The sequence below is a fragment of the Ochotona princeps genome, chromosome 16, assembly GCF_030435755.1.
Source record: "Ochotona princeps isolate mOchPri1 chromosome 16, mOchPri1.hap1, whole genome shotgun sequence".
NCBI lineage: Eukaryota > Metazoa > Chordata > Mammalia > Lagomorpha > Ochotonidae > Ochotona > Ochotona princeps.
The window spans coordinates 54,991,446-55,016,732 of NC_080847.1; the positions used below are offsets into that span (position 1 = coordinate 54,991,446).

General features: G+C 59.2%; 1 protein-coding gene across 2 annotated transcripts; it reads left to right on the forward strand.

The window, feature by feature from the left end:
- The first annotated feature begins 750 nt into the window (after nt 1-750).
- On the forward strand, nt 751-24,093 carry PRR12 (proline rich 12). 2 transcript variants are annotated; one of them, XM_058674228.1, is made up of 14 exons: nt 751-1,307; nt 2,728-2,840; nt 3,524-3,685; nt 3,782-7,113; nt 7,497-8,166; nt 8,854-9,362; nt 17,653-17,769; nt 17,870-18,003; nt 18,126-18,637; nt 21,264-21,389; nt 21,758-21,855; nt 22,530-22,676; nt 22,759-22,854; nt 23,051-24,093. In XM_058674228.1, the coding sequence occupies exons 1-14, from the start codon at nt 1,222-1,224 to the stop codon at nt 23,195-23,197; spliced, it is 6,249 nt and encodes a 2,082-aa protein (XP_058530211.1). In that variant the 5' UTR covers nt 751-1,221; the 3' UTR covers nt 23,198-24,093. The 2 variants fall into 2 exon arrangements, with proteins under 2 accessions (XP_058530211.1, XP_058530212.1); XM_058674229.1 differs by having other exon boundaries at nt 7,518-8,166.
- Nucleotides 24,094-25,287: the final 1,194 nt, after the last annotated feature.

A 25,287-nucleotide genomic window follows, 5' to 3' on the forward strand; every position in this document is an offset into this window, starting at 1 on the left:
CGCAGAGGAGCTGGGTGGGTGGTGGGTGTAGGGGTCATCCGACCTGAGGCCTAGCCTGCCACTTGGTTGCAAGCATGTCCCCCGCTCCCCCGCAACAGCGCGCTCCCGCGTACTGGCCGGGGCAGTGCCCCACGCCCCCGACTCCGGGGCGGGTGATGGGCCATCGCCAGACCCTACTCCGAGATAGGCATGCACGCGTGGAAACTCGGGCACGGCCGGTGGCAGCTGGCTGTGCAGCTCCCTAGGGTTCCGACCCTCGCCGCCCGCCAGGGTCCGTGGGGGTCCGCGCACTCGCGTCTTCACGCATAGGGGTGCTTTGCAATCCTGGGAACGAATCTGTGTGTGGGGGAGCGTATGCAGGAGCGCGTTCGATGGGGGCAGGTTCACCTTACACCCGGGGCACTGGCAAGACCTGGTTTCTTCAATAATAAACCCTGTGGGAAGGAGACCCCCCAAAAAGCTGAAACAATGCAAAGAAATGGTAACAATAAAAATCGAATGATTGGAACGCACTCCCGGGTCCTCTGCGCGCGCGGCGGAGCTGGCTTTCCCTGCCAGCGCTGCGCCCTACACCCCCAGGCCCTGCCGGCGCTCCGTCCCTTTCGCTTGCTCGCGCTCGCTTTTTTTTTTTTTTCTTCTTCTTCTTTTTTTTTTTTTTTTTTTTTGCATTTGCACGGGATTGTGGGAGGAAGCGGAGCGCAGCCAGACACCCCGCCGCCCGCCCCCCTTCCCCTCCCCCTCCCCCAGCCGCCTTGTGCAAAGATGGCTGCACCGTGAGCTCCGAGGAGGAGGAGGAGGAGGCGGCGGCGGCGAGAGAGCGAGCACCCAGCGCCTGCACCCACCCCGGGGTGCCCGGGACGCCCCCTCCGGAGCGCGCGCCCCCCCCTTCTCTCTTGCAAGCGCCGGGGCAAAGGCGGAGACAGCGGGGTCCCTCCACCCCCCTTTCCCTCCTCCAGGGGGAACCCCCTTCCCCCCTCCTTGGCTCAGCCGCTGCACCCCCCCTCTCTTGCCCGCCCCTCCGCCCCAGTCCCCTCCCTCCCCCGCCCGGGGCCTTCCCGGGCCTTCGGCGCTTGCAAAGAAAAAAAGCAAGAGAGAAAGAGAGAAAAAGGAAAAAAAAAAAAAAAAAAAGCAGCAGCGGAGGGAGCGGCGGCGGAGGAGCGCGCGCGCCCCCTCCCTCCCCCTCCCTCCCCCCCTCCCCCCAATTTCCACCGCGGCCAATTCATGGACAGGAACTACCCCAGCGCCGGCTTCGGGGACCCGCTCGGCGCCGGGGCGGGTTGGAGTTACGAGAGGTCAGCGAAAGCTAGGTAAGGAGCTGAGGGTGGCCTGGGAGAAAGGGCCCGAGGGGTGGGGGCCCGAGCGGGCCGGGCCGGGCCCGCCCGGCGACGCGTGCATAGCCAAAACTCCCTCTGGTTTGCAAGGGAGCGGCCTCCTCGGGGTTCGTAACGCCGCCGCCGCCGCCGCCCCAGTTTGCAAATTGCAAACTCTGCTGAAGCCAGCTCGGGCAGGCAGAGGGGGGAGCGGGGGTGCAAAACAAATTCGCATAGCGAGGTCTCGGAAGGTGGGAGGCAACCGGCGGAACGAGGCCTGGACTTTCCCCCCCATCCCTGGATTCCCAGGCCTGCAGACCCCTCCCCCGCGGTACCCTGGGCTCTGCCCTTGCAAAGGTGGGCAGGAAAGGAGAAGCCGGGCGCCGACCTGGGGCCGCGTACCCCCTTCCCGGGTCCTATTGTTTCGGGACCCAGCAAGGCCGCGCCACTGCCCCCCCAACCACGAAATTCAGCGCGCAGAGTGGGCCCAGGGCCCCGCCCCCTTTCCAAGCTGGGGTTCTGTATGTGTTGAAGATAAGGGGGGGGTCCTGGCATTTCGGACACGCCCCCTTGAGCTCCCCCACCCGCCAAGACGGAGGATCTGTAGTTGCTGGGGAGGAGTGGAGCGTGTGTCCACTGGCGCCTCGGCCACTGGTGGGGGACAGATGCCTGGGAAGAAGTCAGAGGTTTCCCCGCGTGGGTGTGCGTGGGTGTGAACCTCAGCCTGTGCGTGCGTGGCTCCCGGTGTGTTCACCGGCTTCCTGGCTGCTCCCCGTCCTCAAGCCGCCTTACCTAACCCCCCCCCCCAGTCCTCCTCTTCCCTGCCCCCACACCTGGCCTTCCCAGCGCAGTCCCGCGCCGACCCCCGAGTGTGTATCAGGGTTTGGCACTGCTCCATCTCTTGTCCCCGGCTGAGCTGGGTACCCCTCTGCACACACCTTCCCTGCCGCTTGTCTCTCTCCCCACCCCTCTCCCTACTCACACCTCCCAGCCCCTACCTTTTGGGGTGCAGTCTACCTCCTCCTGCAACTACCCCATGAAGGTATCCCAGAGACTACGTTCCTATGCAAGACGGGGGTGGGTAGGGGGCGTGCATGTGCCCCACCCTGGGTTGGCCCCCATGGCCTTGGTCACCTGTGTGCAGGGAGGGCCCCCGGGGCGGGGTGGGACCCTGCAGTTCACTTCTTTCTCGCCTTTTTTGGCTCAGGATACTTCCTGTGAGGTTTTCTGTGTGTGCCTCGTTTCCTCTGTATGCATGTTGGTAAAGTTACACATACTGGGGCTCTGGAGTGAGAACCCCAAATTCCTGAGGCCCGCCTTCCTCTCGCCCCCAAATCCCACAGCAGCTCTCTGATCTTGTTCAGAGGGATTCAGCTTGGGGCGGACCCTCTGACGTGTTCCCCTTCTCCCTTCTTAGCTTGGTCTATGGCAGCTCCAGGACATCGCACCCCGAGACGGACATCTTGCACCGCCAGGCCTACGCGGCCCCCCACCCACTGCAAAGCTATGCCACCAACCACCACCCGGCAGGTACAGCCCCTGCGTCCCGCCCCCTGCTGCCAGGGCCCGCCTCCCGGCCGAGCTGGTTGGCTGCCCAAAGTTCCACCCCTCCTCGTTGGCCGTGGCTCTGGGCCTTCTCGCCATGGATTGGTCCACCCCTAGGCCTGGCCCTGCCCCTTTTGCTCCATTGGCTGTGTCCCATAATGGGGGGAACCCCTAGATTCCACCTTTCTTCCCAGCCCACCTGGGGTGGGGTCACCCTTTCTTCTGAGCTCCTTGGTCCTTCCCCTACAACACCTGCAGCCTCCTCCTGATTGGCTCCCTTCCCCAGGTCCCATCAGCCCCATATCTCCCCCCCCCCCCCCCCGCCCCGTGCACTTTGACCCTGGGTACCCTGCAGGTCTGCTTCATTCCTTTCCTTCCCAAATTTTTCTCCAGTCTATGGCTGCAGCCCAGGGATTCTGAGATTTCCCCTTCCTAGCTACAGCTGCTGCCTCAAGCCTTGACTCTCCTCTCTTCCCCTCCTGGGATTCTGTACCTCTTTGCTGGCCGCGTTCCTCCTGGGCTGCCCACCCCAGTCCCATCTGTCCACCTCTCTCGCTTCCCTGGTCAGCCCGGTTCTGGCTTCTTCCTCCCCTTTGGGCTTCCCTGTTTTGGGCCTAGCCCTGCGCCTGCCCACACTTGGGCTGACTCTGGCCCTGTCCCTCGGCCAGGCCTCTCCGGGCTGTTCGACGCTGGCCTCCACCACGCGGGCTCGGCAGGGCCCGACGCCTCCGTCATGAACCTCATCTCAGCCCTGGAGTCCCGGGGCCCACAGCCTGGCCCCTCTGCCTCCTCTCTCCTCTCCCAGTTCCGTAGTCCCTCCTGGCAGACAGGTAAGCGCAAGCACTTGTGGGGAGCCCCTGAGGAAGGGAGCCGATGGGTGGTCTGTTCTGACCAGGCAGTGGCCTTCTCTGCCCCTACCCTCCCAGCTATGCACACGCCAGGCCCCACGGAGCTGTTCATCTCGGGCGCCCTTCCGGGTTCCAGCACCTTCCCGTCCTCCTCGGCCCTGTCGGCTTACCAGCACCCGGCATCCTTTGGCAGCCGCCCTTTCCCAGTGCCATCATCCCTCAGCTTGCAGGACCCTCCCTTCAGTCCCCCCGCCAATGGGCTCCTATCCCCTCACGATGTGCTGCACCTCAAGCCTTCCCAGGCACCCACCGTGCCCTCCTCTTTGGGCTTCGAGCGGCTGGCAGGGAGTGGTGTCCTGGGGCCTGCTGGGCTTGGTCCAGCACAGACACCCCCTTACCGCCCTGGCCCCCCAGACCCGCCTCCACCTCCCCGCCATCTCCCGACTCAGTTCAACCTGCTGGCTTCCTCCTCTGCCGCTGCGGCTGCCGCAGCTGAGCAGTCCTCTCCCCAGCTCTACAATTTCTCAGGGGCTGCCCCGGGTCCCCCGCCACCGGAGCGGGCCCTGCCCCGCCAGGATACGGTCATCAAGCACTACCAACGGCCTGCCAGTGCCCAGCCCCCACCGCCCCCGGCCCACGCCCTGCAGCACTACCTGAGCTGTGGCGGCAGCTACCCCTCCATGGGCCACCGAGCCAACCTAGCCTGCAGCCCCCTGGGCGGGGGAGAGCCCTCCCCAGGCGCTGGCGAGCCCAGCAAGGCCGGACCCACCGGAGCTACCACCGGGGCTTCGGGCCGAACCACTGGTCCTGATGCGGCTGGTGGAGGTGGGGCGGGAGGCGGTGGGGGCGGCTACCGCCCTATCATTCAGTCTCCTGGTTACAAGACGGGCAAAGGTGGTTATGGAGCAGCGGCAGGGGGCGCAGCCAGACCCCCGCCACCTCGCTCTACTGCCACACCCAAATGTCAGAGCCTGGGTGGACCAGCAGCCGCCTATGCCCCAGGCAAGGCTTCTGGGGCTGGTGGGGCTGGGGGCCAGGCCTATTCCCCCGGTCAGCCCCAGGGGCTGCTGGGACCCCAAGCCTATGGGCAGGGTTTTGGAGGTGGGCAAGCACAGGACTTGAGCAAAGGCCCTGGCTACTCAGGGGGTCCGCCACAGCCTCCCAGCGGCCCCCCACCCCCTGGACTAGCCACGTGCCAGAGCTATTCCCCAGACCAGCTGCAGGGGCAGCTGTATGGGGTACAGGGAGAGCCGTACCCTGGACCAGCTGCACACTCACAGGGGCTACCCACAGCGAGCCCCTCTCTCAGCTACAGTACTGGCCATTCCCCTGCGCTCTCAGGTCATGGAGGTGGCTGGGGACCCAGCTCCCTGGGCGGTGGTGATGAGGCCAGCCCATCCCACATTATCCGCCCGCTCCAGTCCCCACCTGCCACTGGTCGCCCACCTGGAGTTGGCTCCCCTGGAGCCCCAGGCAAATACCTGAGTTCTGTCTTGGCCTCAGCCCCCTTCCTAGCGCCTCCAGGGGCCGGCAGCTATGCAACCGGAGCAGGAGGCTACAAGGGCAAAGGTGACGGCTCAGAGCTGCTGGCGGGCCCTGGTGGGCCACCCGCTGAGCGCACAGAGGACGAGGAGTTCCTCATCCAGCATCTCCTACAGGCTCCCAGCCCACCTCGGACCTCGGGGGCCGATGGCCTGGTGGGCGAGGACGGGTCGGCAGATGCCTCCAAGGGACTTGGGAGTGGTGGGGCCGGGGGGCCGCCAGGCACGCCCTACGAGTTGGCTAAGGAAGACCCGCAGAGGTACCACCTGCAGAGCGTCATTCGCACCAGTGCCAGCCTGGATGAGGGTGCCACCGCTGCCCTGGAGCTGGGCCTGGGAAGGCTGAAAGAGAAGAAGAAAGGTCCTGAGCGGGGCGGCGAGACCCCTGAGGGGCTGGCCACCTCGGTAGTCCACTACGGAGCTGGTGCCAAGGAGCTGGGGGCATTTTTGCAGAAGAGCCCACCGCCCCCACCACCCTCAGCTCAGCCCACGCAGCCCACCCCGCATGGCCTCCTCCTGGAGGCCGGGGGTCCCGATCTCCCTCTGGTGCTCCCGCCACCTCCCCCACAGCTGCTCCCCTCTGTCCTCAGCCATGCCCCTAGCCCCTCTCCCAGCGCCCCCAAGGTGGGTGTCCACCTCCTTGAGCCAGCCACCCGAGACGGGGCACCCCAGCCACCACCACCGCCACCGCCACCACCCCCGCCACCCATGCCCCTCCAGCTGGAAGCCCACCTGCGCAGCCACGGCCTGGAGCATGCCGCCCCCAGCCCTCGCCTGCGACCAGATGAGAGCTTGGAGCCACCAGGTGCCATGCAGGACCTGCTAGGTGCCCTGGAGCCGCTTCCCCCAGGGCCTGGAGACACTGGCGTGGGCCCACCCACTTCAGAGGGCAAGGACCCAGCAGGCGCCTACAGGAGCCCAAGCCCTCAAGGCACCAAGGCACCCCGCTTCGTGCCCCTCACCTCCATCTGCTTCCCGGACTCGCTGCTCCAGGATGAAGAACGCAGCTTCTTTCCCACCATGGAGGAGATGTTTGGGGGAGCGGCAGCAGATGACTATGGCAAGGCAGGGCCACCCGAGGATGAGGGAGACCCCAAGGCGGGTGCCGGGCCTCCTCCAGGTCCCCCCACCTACGACCCATACGGGCCCTACTGCCCAGGTAGGGGAGCTGGAACCGGGGCTGAGACTCCAGGCTTGGGCCTGGACCCCAACAAGCCCCCCGAGCTGCCCTCCACAGTCAATGCTGAGCCCCTGGGCCTCATACAGAGTGGCCCCCACCAGGCAGCCCCACCGCAGCCCCCGCCACCCCCACCACCTCCTCCACCGCCCCCACCAGCCTCGGAGCCCAAGGGTGGCCTCACCTCGCCCATCTTCTGCTCGACCAAGCCAAAGAAGCTGCTCAAAACATCCTCTTTCCACCTCCTGCGTCGCCGTGACCCACCCTTCCAGACGCCCAAGAAGCTGTATGCCCAGGAGTACGAGTTTGAGGCGGATGAGGACAAGGCCGACGTCCCGGCAGACATCCGCCTCAATCCCCGGCGCCTGCCCGACCTGGTGTCCAGCTGCCGCTCTCGGCCAGCCCTCTCGTCCCTGGGCGACATTGACTTCTGCCCGCCCAACCCAGGCCCTGATGGCCCCCGGCGCCGAGGGCGCAAGCCCACCAAGGCCAAGCGCGATGGCCCTCCCCGGCCGCGCGGGAGACCCCGGATCCGTCCCCTGGAGGTCCCCATGACCACCAGTGGCACCGGGCCAGCTTCAGCCTCCACAGCCAGCGAAGGAGCCAAGAAACCCCGGGGCCGGGGTCGGGGTCGGGGCAGGAAGGCTGAGGAGACAGGGGGTTCCCGGTTGGAGCCCCTGAAGCCACTGAAGGTGAGGGTTGGGGCCATGTTGGTGGGTTGAGGGCTTGGGTCTCATCCGTGTTCTAAGACCCATGAGAATACAAATGTCGGACTTTTGGGGTTCACCAGGAGCTAGAATCACACTTGGCCTGGCTGCAGGTTGGGTTTTTAGGTTCTAGATCTTAAAGAATGGATGAGCAGGCATCCCACCTGCCTATGGGTGGGGCGTCTAGGGAGCTGAAGCCCAGACTGGACAAAGAGAGAACACTGATAGGAAATCCAAACCCCTGGAGCCAGACAGGAGGGTCCTGGGTGTAAATTTTAGGTGTGTGTGAATGTGAGTGTGGATTTAACTTTGGGAGGAAAGGAGGCAGGCTTTCTGGGCCCTTACCTCCCCACTGCCCCCATATCTAGATCAAGCTATCTGTGCCCAAGGCCGGCGAGGTACTGGGAGCCGCCTCGGCTGACACCATCCCCGGCGCTGACCACAACAGTCTGGACTCCAGCTTGACGCGGGAGAAGATCGAAGCCAAGATCAAGGAGGTGGAGGAAAAGCAGCCGGAGATGAAGTCGGGCTTCATGGCCTCCTTCCTAGACTTCCTCAAGTCAGGCAAGCGCCACCCACCGCTCTACCAGACGGGCCTGACGCCCCCGCTCAGTCCCCCCAAGAGTGTGCCACCCTCCGTGCAAGCCCGAGGTCTGCAGCCCCAGCCACCTACCGCTCCCCCTGCTGTGCCACACCCCCAGCCTACCAGTGCCTTCGGGCTTGGGGGCGCCCTGGAGGCAGCGGAGAATGAGGGCCTGGGGCTGGGCTGCCCGTCGCCCTGCAAGCGGCTGGATGAGGAGCTGAAGCGTAACCTGGAGACACTGCCCTCCTTCTCCTCGGACGAGGAGGACTCTGTGGCCAAGAACCGGGACCTGCAGGAGAGCATTTCGTCCGCCATCTCAGCCCTGGACGATCCCCCCCTCGCCGGACCCAAGGACACTGCTACCCCAGATGGGCCTCCCTTGGCCAGTGCAGCTGTGGTCCCGGGACCCCCGCCTCTTCCCGGGCTCCCAAATGCCAACAGCAACGGCACGCCCGGTGAGCTCTGGGGGAGATGGGGTTGAGATTTTTGGTGGTTGAGAATGCCAGAAATGGCTGTGCCCATTATGCTCTGTGCAAAGGGGTCATGTGGTAGGTGACACAGACTCAGCTTGCTTATGATAGAGGGCAAACCAGTGTCGATGGGCAGGTGCGTCGTTTTTTGACTCACTTGGGTGTGAATAAGCAAGTCCAGGGTGGGTGGTAGGAAGGAAGCAGGGAAATAGGGCAGGTTGTAAGTGATAATGTGAGAGGGTTTGGGTCCCAGAACAACTCTTAAGGAGTTAGCTGTGAGTGACAAGGGACAAGGGAAGGCGGGGGGAGGCAGGGTGACCTGCTGCATGGAACTGGCAGTAGACAGAGGTGCTGGCGGGGCTGGGGGGGCTCAGAGGTCGAAAAAGGGGAAGGCTGAGCAAAGGCAGCTGAAAAAAGATGACAAAGAACCCAGGGGTTCCAAAAGGAGAGCTGGGATCAACAGCTGGAGGGCAAGTGACTTTGGGGTTGGGAAGGGACAACCTGAAGGCAGCCAGCAGGGACAGGGCCTGGGTGGCTCCAAGCCTGGGGACTAAAACTCAGGCAGCATGTACAAGAGCATTAGGAATGGGGGGCGGGGGGCTGTGGTCGCAGGAGACTGAGGACCGGGGTGGTCCTCAAGGTACCCAGACCTTACGCTGCGCTTCTCCCCAGAGCCCCCGTTGCTGGAGGAGAAGCCGCCGCCCTCCCCGCCTCCTGCGCCTCAGCCACAGCCTCAGCCTCCTCCGCTGCCGCCACCCCCACCACCAGCCCTACCCTCACCACCACCCCTGGTGGCCCCCGCAGCCAGCTCGCCGCCTCCACCGCCGCCACCGCCCCAGCCGCAGCTGCAGCCGCAGCCGCAGCCGCAGCTCCAAGCACCACTGCAACCGCAGCCACCACCAGCCCTGCCTGCATCCCCGACGCCGCCGCCGCCACCACCTCCACCGCCACCGCCTCCGGCGCCCCCCGCCCCACCTGCCGCTCCTCCCGAGGAGCCCCCTGCACCGTCCCCAGAAGACCCCGAGCCTCCCGACGCGCGGCCCCTGCACCTGGCCAAGAAGCAGGAGACTGCCGCTGTGTGCGGGGAGACGGATGAGGAGGCCGGCGAGAGCGGCGGCGAGGGCATCTTCCGTGAGCGCGACGAGTTCGTCATCAGGGCTGAAGACATCCCATCGCTCAAGGTGAGTCCCAGCCTCTGGCTCGTGCTGTGGGGTCGCCGGTTGATGCTGTGCAGATGGTAGGGTCTCCCGCAGCCTGTTGCTGTGTGTGTAAGTGTATCTGCTCAAAGATACATTCTGAAAAAGCTGCAGGTGTTGAGGCCCTGGAAGGGTCTAGCACTTGGAGGCCGGTGTGTTGCGAGCCATGGAACCCTGTTTGTGGGCGGTGGCTGTGGGGCAGCCGCTGACAGGACTGCACAAAGCGATGGTTAACATGTATCCAAGTCTCTGTTGCAGCAGCTACAGTAGCCAACCATGGGAGTCGGGGGAGCCAGAGATACAATGGGGCGAGCTGGCAGAAATAGCTGTGCCATCCTAGTGGCTGGTGGCCTGTGAACTTAACAGTTGGGAAGGTTGAGCGTCAGACCATCCATCCCACTGACCATTTCCAGTTACACTTCTGTGGGAATTGGCCCTCCACCTGTTTTTGCAAATAAAATGTTACTGGGTACACAGCCACCATCATTCATTTATGCATCACCTGTGGGTTTGTTCGTTTATTTATTTAGTTTTACTTATTTTGGTGGGTTGTTCCGTTAGGTCAAATGTACCGTCTTGCCCGTTATGCAGGCAGTGTGATCTGTGTGGTGCTCGATTGATGGGACGGAGTTGTGTTGGGTCAGTGGGCTAGGTGCTGATGATTGAGGGTGGGTGACATCAGATGCATGGGTAGGGCTCAGTACAAGTGCGTGGGGGGCCAGCAGACCATTGCACCTGCTGGTGGCACCCAAGGCTGGGCTCTGTAACCCACCCTGGTGGGTGGCGAGGCACGGGGAGGGTCATGGGTGATCCAGGATTTGGTTTCTCCCGAAATGTACGCGGGAAAAATTGAGCAATGAGTCACTCGTGAGGATACCTCTACGGTGCTCTGGTCTGAACGGAGGGAGGGATGTCGGGAGGCCCTGCTGTATTGTTTTCCTCTGTTATCATTCTGCATCTGTTTTGCTGTGGGCAAAGTGGAGCAGAGAGGAATAGAATCGTATGTGCCCATTTCCTTATTTGTTTTTTTTTTATTATTATTTTTTTAAATTTTTTTATTATTATTATTATTGGAAAGCCTGATATACAGAGAGGAGGAGAGACAGAGAGGAAGATCTTCCATCCGATGATTCACTCCCCAAGTGAGCTGCAACGGGCCGGTGCACACCAATCCGATGCCGGGAACCTGGAACCTCCTCCAGGTCTCCCACGCAGGTGCAGGGTCCCAAAGCCTTGGGCCGTCCTCAACTGCTTTCCCAGGTCACAAGCAGGGAGCTGGATGGGAAGTGGAGCTGCCGGGATTAGAACTGGCGCCCATATGGGATCCCGGCGCGTTCAAGGCGAGGACCTCAGCTGCTAGGCCACGCCGCTGGGCCCTCCTTATTTGTTTTTAAATATTTTATTTATTTATTTGAAAGTCTACAGAGAGAGAGAGAGAGAATATCTTCCACCTGCTGGTTCACTCCCCTATTGGCCACAATAGCTGAGGCTAAGCCAACTTGGAGCCAGGAGTCAAGAGCTTCCTCCGGGTCTCCCACATGGGTGCAGGGACACAAGCAGTTGGGCCATCCTCAGATGCTTTGCCAAGTGCGTTGGCAGAGAGCTGAGTTCACAGGAAAGGGCTCTTACAGCTCAGAAGCCTGTGCCCTTACCACCAGGTCCAGCCCGTCCTGGGACAACAATAGCCATGGGCGCTGCCACCCCGGCTGGTCACTTAGCATTGGGCCACAGCAGCAGGAGTCTGGGATGGGATTGGGGGTGGAGATCCTCTGTTGCCCCCCCCCCACACCCATGTTATAGATGCGGAAGTTCACTGTCGGCGGGGCCCGTGCAGAGCTGGGACTAAGGCCAGGGCTATCTGACACCGCTGCCCAGCTGGCACGGGGTAGGGGAAGGGACGGGTGAGGATTCAGATGCTTAAAATACAACCTGAGTGTGCCACCCATGCACATGTGGGGTGCTCACTCAGGGAGCCTGGAGGTGGGGCCGGCTGGCCACATGGTCTTGAGCCCCACTTTTGGTGCTCAGCAAATTGGATCGAATCCTAGTTTCTCCTGAACTGGGCTGGTGTTGAACTTTCCTGGGCCTCAGCTGGCTGTACTGCCAAGTGAAGTTGGGCAGCTCAGCATTTCCCTTGCACGCAGCTGGGATGACTGGTCACTTGCCACAGTAGCCTGTGGCTTTTTGCGACTGCCATTCTGCTGGCTGCTCTTGGGCCAGTCTGGAGCCTCAGGCTTGGGCAGCTTTATGTATAAGGGGCTAACAAGCTGATTCATGCTTTGGGGCAATAGGAACAGATGCAGGCAGAGACAGGAATATTTAAAAGATTTATTTATTTGTTTCTATGGGAAAAGCAGATTTACAGAAAGAAGGAGAGGCAGAAAGATCTTGCATCTGCTGGTTCATTCCTAAAATGGGGCTGAAGCGGAGTTGGACCAAAGCCAGAAGCAAGGAGCTTCTTCTAGGTCTCCCATGTGGATACATGGTTCCAAGGCTTTGGGCTATGCTCCACTGCCTTCCCAGGCCACAAGCAGGGAGTTGGATTAGAAGCGTGGCAACTGGAACTCGAACTGGTGCTCATATGAGATACCTGCACTACAAAATAGAGAATTAGTCTGTTGAGCCACCATACCAGCTTCCCCTCTCAGAAGTGAACTTTTTTCCCCCAAATTTGTTTTTATTGAAACGGCAGATCAGATTTAAAGAGAGAAGCAGGGAGGGACCAGTGTGGTAGCCTATGGCTAAAGTCTTCGCCTTGAACATTCTGGGATCCAATATAGGTGCTAGTTTTAATCCTGGCAGCCCTACTTCCCATCCGGCTCCCTGCTTGTGGCCTGGGAAAGCAGTCAAGGACAGCCCAAAGCCTTAACCCTATACCCGCATGGGATACCTGGAAGAGGCTCCAGGCTCCTGCCTTCAGATCAGATCCGCTCCAGCCGTTGTGGTCACTTGGGAGAGTGAATCAACAGCCAGAAGATCTTCCTCTCTGTCTCGCCTCCTCTCTGTGTATCTGACTTTCCAATAAAATAAATAAATCTCAAAAGAGAGAGAAGCAGAGAGAGGAAGATCTTTCATCCATTGATCACTCCCCAAGTGGCCCCAGTGGCTAGAGATGAGTCAACCCGAAGCAGGGAACCAGGAGCTCCTTCTTGGTGCAGGGTCCCAAGGCTTTGAGCCATTCTCTGCTACTTTCCCAGGCCACAAGCAGGCAGCTAAATGGGATGTGGAGCAGCCAGGACACAAACCGGTGCCCACATGGGATTCCAGTGTGTGCTTGAGAATTTAGCCATTGAGCCATCACACTGGCACGAGAAATTAACATTTTAATATGTCAGGTGAAAAAAGGGAAAGCCACTAATGCGTTTGGCGATGGGTTTTTGTGCTGACTCTTGGAATCCTCATGTCTATTCTGCACTGGGAAAGCATACCCATGACACTGACTGCGTGTCTGGCTCTGGAGGCTTGCAGGGCGGCCACAGTCAGGCATGGGCACTGCGGGGCTAGCTTGTTCCCTGCTGCAGCTCCCACGGCGACAATGCACGAGGGGCAAGGGTGACTCTCCATTCTTCGGTTACGTTGAAGATTCTGGGTGGAGAAAGTTTTGGAGGACCAGGATGGCAGACCCTGCAGTGGGAAAAACTTGTGCAAAGGCCCTGTAACAGAGAGGCCATCACATGAGTGTGGGGTGGGTGTGCGATGCATAGCTCTGAGTGGCTTGTGGGAAGGTGGAGGTAGGGGCCGGGTCCTGTAGGATTTGGGGTGTCACATGGAGGGGTACTGTTGGGAGTGCTGTTACGGCCCCTGGCCAGTGAGGAAAGGGGTGGGGCGACAGAGGGCATGCAGTCCCTGGCTTCTGTCATAGGACTCACTTGTGTTCAGGGACCCTGTAGCTCTCTTGCCTTTGTGGGTGCCCCAGCTCTCTCCTCCTGTTGCTAAGGTGTCTGATGTGGTTGCTGCTCAGACTCTCAGGGTGGGATCTGATTGGCCAGATCTTTCCCCAATCAACCGCAGCATCCCTCAGTAGTAGAGTCTGCGGGTAGGTCAGAGGTGTGGGCGGGATCAGGGAAGTGATTGGCATGAGCTGAGACAGGAAGGGTGGAGCTTGGGTACTGACTTGGGCCTTGAGGAGAGATCAGGCTAGGGGGATGCTGGGGCGTCATGTAGGACCCAGACGGCAAGAGTGGTTTGGAGGATGAGAGAAGCCAAGGGGGTCTGACCCAGCTGTGAGTCAGTAGGAGCAGTCCTTGGAAGGGTAGCAGGAGAGTGGGAGGGCCTGATGAGGGGGTGGTCCCCCGTGCTGGAGAAGGTATTCTGGTGGCCTCACCTAAAGCTTCTGAGAGCCACAACCTGGAGGAGAGCACCCACGTTTCACAGAGTCTGGGCTTGGGGTAGCTCTTGTGGCACATGAGTTAAGGTAACCCCTGGGGTGCCTACAACCCACATCCCCATGTTGTAGTGCCGGGGGCTGAGGCCCACCTCTGCCCCTGCTTTGGATGTAGCTTTCTTCCTGTCGATGGGCACCCTGAGAGGCAGCAGGTGGTGGCTCAAGTGCTTGAGACCTGGATAGTGTTCAAGACCCCTGGCTTTGGAGCTTCACCAGTCCTGGGTGCTGTGGGCATTTAAGAAGTAAACCAGCAGATGAAAGATTTGCTCTCTCTCTAAAGAAAAGTGAAGGAGTAGAGGCCCTGGGTGGGCTGCTGGACGAGGTGTGTGGAAACTGAGGCACAAATCTCCTTTGTATTGGGTCAGAGAATCTGCATTTGAGGCCTTGGAAGCTTCCGGAAGAGGGCAAGGGTGAGGTCTCAAATGGACCTTTCCAGCCTCGGGCCTCCAACCTGCCACCTTGGTCATGACCTAATTGATCTCCCTACCGTGGTCATCAGGTGGGACCACCGGCCCAGTGGGAGGACTTCGTGGGGAGGACTGCAGCAGGGTGCTGTCTGCACCATTGTCTCACCGCTGGCTAGTCCAAGCCTTGAGAAATACTGAGGGCCCAAAAACAAATTGCCCTGGACCAAGAGTGGATATGCCCAAGACTTTGGCATTCAGCCTTCCCTTGGTTTTAGTCTGTGCCGGTGGCCAACATTACCAAGACATTTCCCAAGACAGCACGACCGTGGATCCAAGGAACCTCTGTTGAGCACCTGGCTGTGTGTTCTTAGACTGCATGAGCTGCCCCTCCCTGCACCCCTGGGTGGTCCCTCCGCACATTGTACACTGTCCTCTCTGCTCATCACTTCTCCCAGGAAGCCTGGATTCAGAATGAATTGTCACAGTGTCTGGAGAGGCCAGCAGAGCCTGTTCATTTTCTGTCCCCTTATGTTTTGTGCCTCTGTCTGGTGACATACCTTTCCCTTCACCCTTTGAGCCCCCACACCCACGTGAGAGAGCTGAAAAAAGCTCTTGGCTTCATTCTGGTGGAGCTCCAGCCATCGTGGCCCTTTGGAGAAGTGAACCAGTGGAGGACAGACCTCTCTTTCTATAACCCTGTTTATTTGTTTTGTTTTATTTTTTGTTTTTTCTTTCTAAAGAGTTAATTATTTTTATCGGAAAGGTAGATTTACAGAGAAGGAGAAATAGAGAAAGATCTTCCATCTGTTGGTCCACTCCCCAGGTGTCCCACAACAGCTGGAGCTATGCCAACTCAAAGCCAAAAGCTGGGAGCTTCCTCTGAGTCTCCCACATGGGTGCAGGGTCCCAAGTCTTTGGGCCGTTTTCTACAGTTTTTCCAGGCCGCAAGCAGGAAGCTGGGTGCGAAGTGGAGCAGTTGGGACACAAACTGGTGTCCATATGGGATCCTGGAATGTTCAAGGCGAGAATTTAGCCACTAGGCCATAGCCCAAGGCTCTCTGTAACTCTGCTTTTCAAATAAATACACCTTTAAAAAATTTTTTTTGAATTGGAAAGGCAGATTTACAGAGAGAAAGAGAGGCAAAGATATTCCATCTGCTGGTTCACTCCCCACGTAGCCACAATGGCCGGAGCTGAGCCGAACCAAAGCCAGAAGTCAAGAGCTACTTCTGGGTCTCCCACATGGATGCAATGCCCAAGGCTTTGGGCCATCCTCTACTTCCTTCCCAGGCCACAGGCAGGGAGCTGGATGGGAAGTGGAGCAGCAGGGATACGAAGCAGCACCCATATGGGATCCCAACCCATGCAAGGCAAGGATTTTAGTCACTAGGCTACCGTGCCAGGCCCATCAAATAAGTTTTTTTTTTTTTTTTTTAAGATTTATTTATTTTATTGGCAAGGCAAATGTACAGAGAGGAGAGACAGAGAAGAAGATCTTCTGTCCGATGGTTCACTCCCCAAGTGGCCACAACGGCTGGAGCTGAGCCTGTCTGAAGCCAGGAGCTCTTCCAGGTCTCCTAGGCGAGTGAAGGGCCGTCCCCAACTGCTTTCCCAGGCCACAAGCAGGGAGCTGGATGGGAAGTGGAGCCGCTGGGATTAGAAATGGCAACCATATGGGATCCCGGTGCATTCAAGGTGAGGACTTTAACCGCTAGGCTATCACGCCAGGCCCTGTCAAATAAGTTTTAAAGAACTTTTTTGGGCCTAGCATGGTAGCATAGTAGCTGAAGTCCTTACCTTGCATGCCTCAGGATCTCACATGAGTGCTGGTTTGAGAGGAGGAGAGACAGGAAGGAAGATCTTTCATCTGCTGATTCACTCCCCAAGCGGCTGCAATGGCCGGAGTGGAGCCGATCCAGGAGCCAGGAACTTCTTCTGGGTCTCCCACACAGGTGTAGGGTCCCAAGGCCTAGGGCTGTCCTTGACTGCCTTCCTATGCCACAGGCTGTGAGTTGGATGTGAAGCGGGGCTCTGGTATCCTGGCATGTGCAAGGAGAGGACCTTAGCTGTTAGGCTACCTTGCCAAACCCAAGATTATTTTATTTTTATTGGAAAGGAAAATTTACAGAGTAAGGAGATACAAGAGAAAAGATCTTCTATTCCCTTCTCAAGTTGCCACAACAGTCAGAGCTGAGCTGATCCAAAGCCAGGAGCTTTTTCCTGGTTTCTCATGTGGATAAAGGGTCCCAAGGCTTTGAGCCATCCTCCGTTATTTTCCTAGGGTATCAGTGGGAAGCTGGATGGGAAGTGGAGCAATGGGAACATGAACTGGCACCCATGTGGGATCCCACCGCTTGCAAGGGGATGACTAGCCAATTGACACCCTGTGCTAGGTCCTGAAAATACATTTTAATTGAAACACCAAGCCCATGGAGACTTTATAAGGTCCCCACGAGCTCCAGCCTCATGACCTAATTGATCTCCCCACAGAGGCTAGACCTCAATCCCATAACCTTGGTGGTTCAATTTCCATGTAAGAATCCAGGGGGACCAAAGGATTCAGGCCTTGCCATGGGAACTGTCTTACCGCTGCGCCCCCTTACTTGCACCTGCCGGATCTTGCTACAACTTTTTGGGATCACATGGTGCAGCTGTAGCATGGGAACAACCAGCCTCAACAGGATGCGTGAGTGACCACCTGCCAGTTTTTAAAAGGCACTGGGGCAGCATCGTGACAGAGTATTAAGCCACCATTTGCGAAGCCGGCATCCCATGTGAGTGCCCGCTGGAATCTCGGCTGCTCCGTTTCTGGTCCAGCTCCCTGCTGGTGCAGCCAAGAAAGCAAGGGAAGATGGTCCAGGGGCTCTGAGCTCCTGGACGTGGCATGGTCCAGCCCTGGCTGTTGTAGCCATCGGGGAAGTGAAGAACAGGTGCACACTCTGTAATTCCCTCTCTCTCTCTACCGCTCTGCTTCCCAAATAAACACATAGAATGTGTACAGGCTGCAGGGGGACAAGGCCACATTACAAATACCAAAGGGTGTTTGTCAACAGATGGGCTGTGCTTGTTGGCTACTCTGCTTGTTTTCTTTCCTTTAACATGTATTAACATGAAAAGCAGAGAGAGATCTTCCGTTCTGTGGTTCATTCCCCATATGTCCTACACGGTCAGTGCTGGGCCAGGCTGAAGCCAGGAGCTCTATCTGGTTCTCCCACGTGGGTGTAGAGACCCAAGAACTTGAGCCACCCTCTGCTGCTTTCCCAGGCAGGTCGGCAGAATTCTGGAGGGAAGTGTAGCAGTCGGGATTCGAACCGGCAGCCATGCTCACACAGGATGCGAGTGTCACAGCCGGCAGGTTAACCTTTAACCTGCTGCGCCACAATGCTGGAACAGAAACTTGGTGTTTAAGAGGCCCAGGGGCCAGGGAGGGACATGGGCACGGGGGAGGAGCTGCGGACACCATTGCTGGCCTCCGTTCCCACAGCTGGCGCTCCAGACTGGACGTGAGCCCCCACCCATCTGGCGTGTGCAGAAGGCCCTCCTGCAGAAGTTCACCCCAGAGATCAAGGATGGCCAGCGGCAGTTTTGTGCCACCAGTAACGTAAGGCCACGGAGGGGAGGATGACGAGGTGTGGGAGGGGTGGGAGTCAGGGTCGGGCTGCCAGGCTTCCTCACGTGCCCCTTCCTCCCCCACTCCTTAGTATTTGGGATACTTTGGGGATGCCAAAAACCGGTACCAGCGTCTATACGTCAAGTTCCTGGAAAACGTCAACAAGAAGGACTACGTGCGTGTCTGTTCCCGGAAGCCATGGCACCGGCCCCCCATGCCAGTCAGGTACCTACTGTGGGGCATGGTGACTGCTGGAAACACTGTCAGCAGATGGCCCCGGGAGGGAGGGTCCCCGGGGAGACCCTGGGATGCTTCCAGAGTCACTGACTATCGTGTTTCCTGTTCAGACGCTCTGGGCAGGCCAAGGGTCCTGCACCTGCTGCCAGCAGCTCTGCCCCGCCCCCCAAAGCTCCAGCCCCACCCCCCAAGCCTGAAACTCCCGAGAAGGCGACGGCGACGTCGGAGAAGCCTCCGGAGCCAACGCCAGAGATGGCTGTGCCTGAGCCCCCAGCTCCCGAGAAGCCGTCCCCACCACGGCCTGCGGACAAGGAGAAGGACAAGGAAAGGGTGACCCGCACTGAGCGGCCACTGAGGGGAGGCAGTGGTGGAGGCAGCGGCGGTGGTGGTGGTGGTGGTGGTGGTGGTGGCCGGCAGGCGCGGCCTGAGCGGAGCCTCACCACAGCCCAGCCCGCCACTTCCCGCCTGCCCAAGGCTCGGCTGCCCAAGGTCAAGGCTGAACCACCCCCTAAGAAGAGGAAGAAGTGGCTGAAGGAGGTGGCGGGCAATGCTGCAGCCTGTGGGGGCCCCGCAGGCAGCTCTTCGGACTCTGAGTCATCCCCGGGAGCCCCCAGTGAAGACGGTGAGGCCCCAGGCAGACCAGCCGGGGCGGTGCGGGGAAGGGGCTGGGTGGACAGCTCGGGGGTGGAGCGGGGGCGCCAGGCCAAGGGTGCCAGGCAGCCTCACTCCGTTTGGGTGCCGTGAAACGAGTGGATTACAGGTGTTAGTCGCAGTACAGGGTCCATGGGGGAATTTGGCATGTGTTGCTGTACTTCATTCTCATAACCGCTGCCGGTGGTGGGCACGAGTTACTGTCCTTGTGTCCAGATCGAAAAATTGAGACACCCATGGCTATAGGCACCTTCCCAGCCCCAGATGGAGCTGTGCCCAGGCCTCCCAAAGGCTGCAGACGGTGCCCTGGTCCTAGAGGTGGTGCTGTGATGTGTGACCTCGCTGTGGTGCTTGGTGCCTTGATGACCTTGTCCATAGAACAGGCTACTGATCACTCTCCACGTGTAACGTTTTTTTCCTTTTTTTTAAAGATTTATTTTAGTTTTTTTTTTTTTTGAAAGTCAGATATACAGAGAGGAGGAAACAGAGAGGAAGATCTTCCGTCCAATATTTCAGTCCCCAAGTGGCCACAATGGCCAGAGCTGAGCTGATCTGAAGCCAGGAGCCAGGAGCCTTCTCCAGGTCTCCCACACGGGTTCAGGGTTCCAAAGCTTTGGGCCGTCCTCAACTGCTTTCCCAGGCCACAGGCAAGGAGCTGGATGGGAAAAGGGGCTGTTGGAATTAGAACCTGCACCCATGTGGGAACCCAGCGCGTGCCAGGCAAAGACTTTAGCCACTAGGCAACCATGCTGGGCACAACTTTTTTTTTTTTAACATGATTTAGTTATTAACACAGAAAGGCAAATTTACAGAGAGAAGCAACAAAGATCTTCCATCTGCTGGTTCACTCCCCAAATGCTTGTGATGGCTGGAGCTGAGCCAATCTGAAACCAAGAATCAGGAGCCTGTTCTGGGTCTCCCAGGCACATGAGCTGATAACTGGGTGGGAAGTGGAGCAGCCAGGACTCAAACCAGCATTCCTGTGAGTTGCAGGTGTCTCAGACTGCGGTTACACCTGCTGCACCACCAATGTTGACCTGTAGGTAGTTGCTGGGGGCCTGGTGCGATTGCTCAATGGCTACATTCTCAATTTGTAAACAGCAGGATCATATGGGCCCCTGTTCTAATGCCAGCTGCTGCACTTCCCATCCTCTCCCTCCTGGTGGCTTGGGAAAGCAGTAGAGGACAGCCCAAAGCCTTTGGTACTCTCCACTTGCATAGGAGATCCAGAAGCCGCTGGCTTCTGCCTCACTTTGGATTGGTTCAGCACCAGCCGTTGTGGCCACTTGGGGAGTGAAACAACAGATGAAGATCTTTCTGAGTCTCTTTCTAAATAAATCTTAACAGAAATATAAAACAAAATTTAAAAAAATATACAGATTCACAGAGAGAAAGAGATGTATTTGCTGGTTCACTCCCCAAATGGCTGCAACAGCTGTGCCAGTCCAAAGGCACGAGCCAGAGGTTCCTCTGGACTCCCCATGTGGGTGCGAGGCTTCTGGTACTTTGGCCATCTTCTGCTGTTTCCCAAGAGGGTTCACAGGGAGCTTGATCAGAACTGGAGCAGGTGTGACTCAGATTGGATTCCATGGGTGATGCTTCCGCTCGGTGCTGTATCCCAGCACCAGCCCAGAGGGATATTTGGCTGCCTGCTCTGCAGTCATAGTTGTGATCACCTCCCTTTGTCATGCCCTTCCTGTTCCGGTTGCTTCAAGTTGATCCACTGTTTGGGGAAATAGACTTGACTCTTTCCTTTGTGCCCTATAGCTGCTTTTACTTTCATTGTCTTATTTATTTACTTACACGCAAGACAGAGAGTGAGAGAAACGGATTCTCCATTCACATGGTTCACGCTCCAACAACTGCTGCATTGGGCCTGGCTGAAGGAACCCATCTGGGTTGCCTGTGTAGGTGACCGTAATCCAGACCTCAGTGCCAGCACCTGCAGCCTTCCCAGGCCAGTTAGCAGGAAGGTGGATTGGAAGGCGGAGGTGAAACTTGATCCCAGGCACTTGGATAGGGGATCCCAGGCACTTGGCATGTTGCCCTCTCCAGCTGCTGCCTTTTAATTTAAAAGAAGATTTTTCTTTCATTTGACATGGAGAAAGAGAGAGGAGAGGGAGAATAGCCGTCTGCTGGTCTGTGCCCTAAACGCCCACAGTACCTAGGGCCGGGAACGCCAGCCAGGTCTCCCATGTGGGTGGCAAGATCCGCATCACTGTGCCATCAGCCCTTGCCCCCAGCATCTGTGACATCTGGAAGCTGGAGCTGGGACTGGAGCCTGGGCACTTGCACGTGGGCTGTGTCTTAGCCGCTAGACTTCGCTGTGCCACCTTGTTTGATGTTCCTGAAGCCACAGCACGATCAAGTCCTGGGGCTGGACTTGCTGTGCATTGTCACTGCGGACTGAACTGCCCTGTGACCCTGAACAAGCCTTATGTACTGTGTCCACAGCATCCGGTGCTGCCCTTGGTCCCTGGCTGGGCATCCCACCAGCAGGCATGCCTCGCTTGGGTCTCCTGATCTCTGGTGTTTGAGACAGGGTCGGCCCCACAGGATGTTGCAATGACATGCACTCACTCCCCTTGTGCCCTTAGAGCGGGCGGTCCCGGGGCGCTTGCTGAAGACCCGGGCGATGCGGGAGATGTACCGGAGCTATGTGGAGATGCTGGTGAGCACGGCGCTCGACCCAGACATGATCCAGGCCCTGGAGGACACGCATGGTGAGCTGAGGCCCGGGGAGGGTCTGGGCTGGACCCCTGGGTGTGAGGGAGGAGGGTCTGGACTGAACCTCTGGGTGTGAGGGAGGAGGGTCTGGACCCCTGGGTGTGAGGGAGGAGGGTCTGGACCCCTGGGTGTGAGGGAGGAGGGTCTGGGCTGGACCCCTGGGTGTGAGGGAGGAGGATCTGGGCTGGACCCCTGGGTGTGAGGGAGGAGGGGCTGGGCTGGGCCCCAGGTGTGAGGGAGGAGGGGCTGGGCTGGGCCCCAGGTGTGAGGGAGGAGGATCTGAGGCCCCAGTCCCGCTGACTGCTGCTGCGCGATCCAGTGTGTGGTGGGCCTTCTGACCTCTTGACCCCGCCCTCACCTTTAGATGAGCTGTACCTGCCACCCATGCGGAAGATCGATGGCCTCCTGAATGAGCACAAGAAAAAAGTCCTAAAGCGGCTGTCACTGAGCCCAGCCCTGCAGGTGCTGAACAGGGTGGGCCCAAGGGCTAACATGTGGCTGTGACTGATGGTCCCTGGGCCTGCAGAATTTCCCCAATGTCCTGGCCATCAAAGATTTATTCTGGGGGAGTTGCCTCTGAGGATTCTGCAAGGGACTGGCCTTGAGCATTCTGGGAACACTTCTGAACGGGACGATGGTGCTGCGAATAGTGGCTTAGCCTGTTGTGCCATTTCTGGCCCTGGGATGGGTTTTCACAATACACTGCAAGGCTGTTGGGCCTGGTGCTGAAAACGCTGCACTGGCATTTTGGCTGGCAGGGAAATTTCAGGGCTTGGGTGGTTAGATTGGGAGTGAGAATTCTGGGATAGGATTCTGCTCTCCAGATTTCTGGACAGAATGTTGGAATTGCAGAAGATTTTGGGATAAAGTGTTTAAACTGCCTGCCTCAGAGGATGCTGGGTGAAGTGTTGAGCTCTCCCGGAGCATTCTGTGACCAGTGGTTAAGCAGGTGCTTAGAGTGCTGGGTGGAACTCGGTGTGCACCAGAGGCCTGCCTGGTGTGTGAAGGTCACCCGCCAGCAGCCCCAGGCTGCTGTCTCTGTCCAAGGCCCCTGCGGGCTGTGGGTTGTGTGTGTGTGCACATGGGTGTATGTCCAAGGCAGTGTCCCACTGACCGCTCTCGACTTCCCACCACAGGACGCCCTGCACACGTTCCCCCAGCTGCAGGTGGAGCAGAGCGCGGAGGGCTCCCCTGAGGAGGGCGCCGTGCGGCTGCGGCCAGCTGGGGAGCCCTACAACCGCAAGACACTCAGCAAAGTCAAGAGGAGCGGTGTACGCGCCCAGGTAGGGGCGGGGCCTGGGAGAGGGAGAGGGCGGCCTGGCTCCAGGCCAGAGGGGCTGAGGCCTTCCCGCTGCACCCACCCAGGAGTTCAAAGTTGAGCTGGAGAAGTCGGGATATTACACCCTCTACCATTCACTCCATCACTACAAGTACCACACCTTCCTTCGCTGCCGCGACCAGGTGAGCCCCTGCTCCGCATCCCACCCTCTACCCTGGCAATCTAACCTGGATCTGGGCAGCGTTTTCAGACCTGAGATATCAGCTTCCTCGGCTCTCTCTCTCCTTCCCGGGGCTCCCCAAGCCTGGTGTGTCCCCTCCTCGCGCTCCCCACGCAGACCCTGGCTCCTGAGGGCCCCGTCTCCTTCTTGCCCTGCAGACCTTGGCCATCGAGGGCGGCGCCGAGGACCTGGGCCAGGAGGAGGTGGTGCAGCAGTGCATGCGCAACCAGCCGTGGTTGGAGCAGCTCTTCGATTCCTTCAGCGACTTGCTGGCTCAAGCACAGGCACACAGCCGCTGCGGGTGACGGCCCCTCCCTGGGGCGCCCCCTCCTCCAAGAACCGAACATTGGGGCAGAGCTGTGTCCGCGGGAGCCGTCCCCTGGGCTCCAGGTGCTGGGGGTAGGGGGTCCTTGATCAGGGTGTGTCCAGGCTGCCCCCCAGGGCAGGGTTCAAAGTTCGACTCCCTGCGCTTCCAGCCCCTCCCCCCGCCAAGCCCTAGCCGCTCTTTCCCGTTTCCTTCCACTGTTCCGGTGTACAGAGAAATTATTTATATATATGTATAAATGTCTATTTAGTAACGGTTCCCTCTCCCTCCACACCTCACCCCTCCCTGGCCCTGATTGCCCACACCTCCTCCGTGGCCACAGAGCCCCGCCCCCTCCACCTTGTACATAATGTATAGGAAAAGTCTATGTATGGTTGAGGGGGTGTGGGGCGGCTTCCCAGAGCTGGGGGCGCCCCAAGCTCCCCCCACCCCCCTTACAGGCCAAGATCTTTGCAAAAGGCCATTCCCTTCCCCCTGGGCATCCGGCGTCGGGCGGGAGGGGGAAACGCATCTTGTTAATTATTTTTAATCTTATTTATTGTACAGACCTGGGGCGGGGGTTGTGGGGGCAGAGTGGGTGGAGGGGCAGAGGGTCCCCGCGCTCTCTGCCTCCTCCTCCCACTCCTTTTCTATGGCAGTCTGTCTGTGTCCGCCCTGTGCCCCCCACACCCCTCCCCGGCCTCCTGCCGTCTGGATGTGGTTCTATTTTTTATTGGTCTCCCCCTCCCCAGCGCACCTCCCCCGCCTCCTTCCTGCGCTCCCACCTCCCCCTGCCACCCTGTGTCTCTTGCTCTGTCTTGGGCTTCTGTACAACTCAACTTGTATACACTGTGTACACACAACCAGCCAAACGAAAACCCAATGGCAAACACTTTACCGCTGGCTGGACTGTCTTTTCTCCCAGCGCCGCTGGGTGGGCTGCGGGTGGCAGGAGCCCAGGCACAGGGACTGTCTTCCACCACCTTGCCATTCCCAGGGAACTGGATGGGAAGTGGGAGCAGCCACGACTGGAACCAATGCTCCGATACGGGCTGCCATCGCCGCAACTGCCGGCTTGGTACGCTGCACCACCACCCTGGCCCAAGTGCATTGTAGTTCAGCCTTGCTGTTCGAAGGGCAGTCCGCGGAAGCGTAGGCCCTCAGGCTGCTCTCGCCAAGGTGGCAAAACCTGCTTTGTGTTAGAAATCCTGAGAGGCTTCTAACATGCATGGGAGGGCGGGGTTGTAGCTTTCCTGTGTTCCTGACTGCTGGGCTGCTGCTGGTCAGTGGGTGGGCTGCAGCCATTCTAGAACCCACATTGTTCCAGAACTTCTGTATTGTACAAAGCCTTGCAGCCCTGGCTCAGCAGAGGGCAGGGCAGAGAGCTCTGATGGTTCTCACGGTGGGGCGGGGAGAACAAGAACTTCTTAGGGGATCACTGAGTTCAGGGGGTACAGGATGGGTCCTCGGTGTCCTTGGTCTGAGCCGTGGCGATCCACCTGCCTCACTGGATCCCAGGCGGGGGACCTGGGTGACAGCCCCATGCTCAGCTTTGTCATCTGTGAAATAGGCGTGGGAAGATGGGGAGAGCTTCCAAGTGCATGGCAGGCACCAAACTCCCCTTGAGCAGAGGAGGCCTGGAGTGGGCTTCAAAACACAGACGGGAGAGATGGGAAGGAGAGGAAGACGAGCTGTCAACACTGGGACAGAGGGTCGCTGGGAGCCTACAGCCCCAGCCCAGCGTGCCCAGGCGGGGCGGCTAGGCCACGCCAGCTGCTCACTGCTGCCTTCCTGAGCTGTGCAGACCTCCCCAAGGCAGTGAGCCCACCTGTCCTTGATCCCCCCCATCCCCGGGGCGGGCAGCAAGGGGTGACAAGCTCACCGAGCTCCTCTTGGTCCTACAGGCAAGCAGGGGTTCCTTCCTGGCTGTGTTGGGGCGCCACAGGGCTTTGTGCTGGGCAAGTTGTTGGTGGAGCCCTGGGAAGGACTCCCACCCAGCTGGGGGATCAGATGGTGGCTGGGGCCTCAAGGCCCCCCTCCTGGCCCTGGGGTCCTGAGGCTGTAGGGGGGAAGGAAGGGGGTGAACGTGTG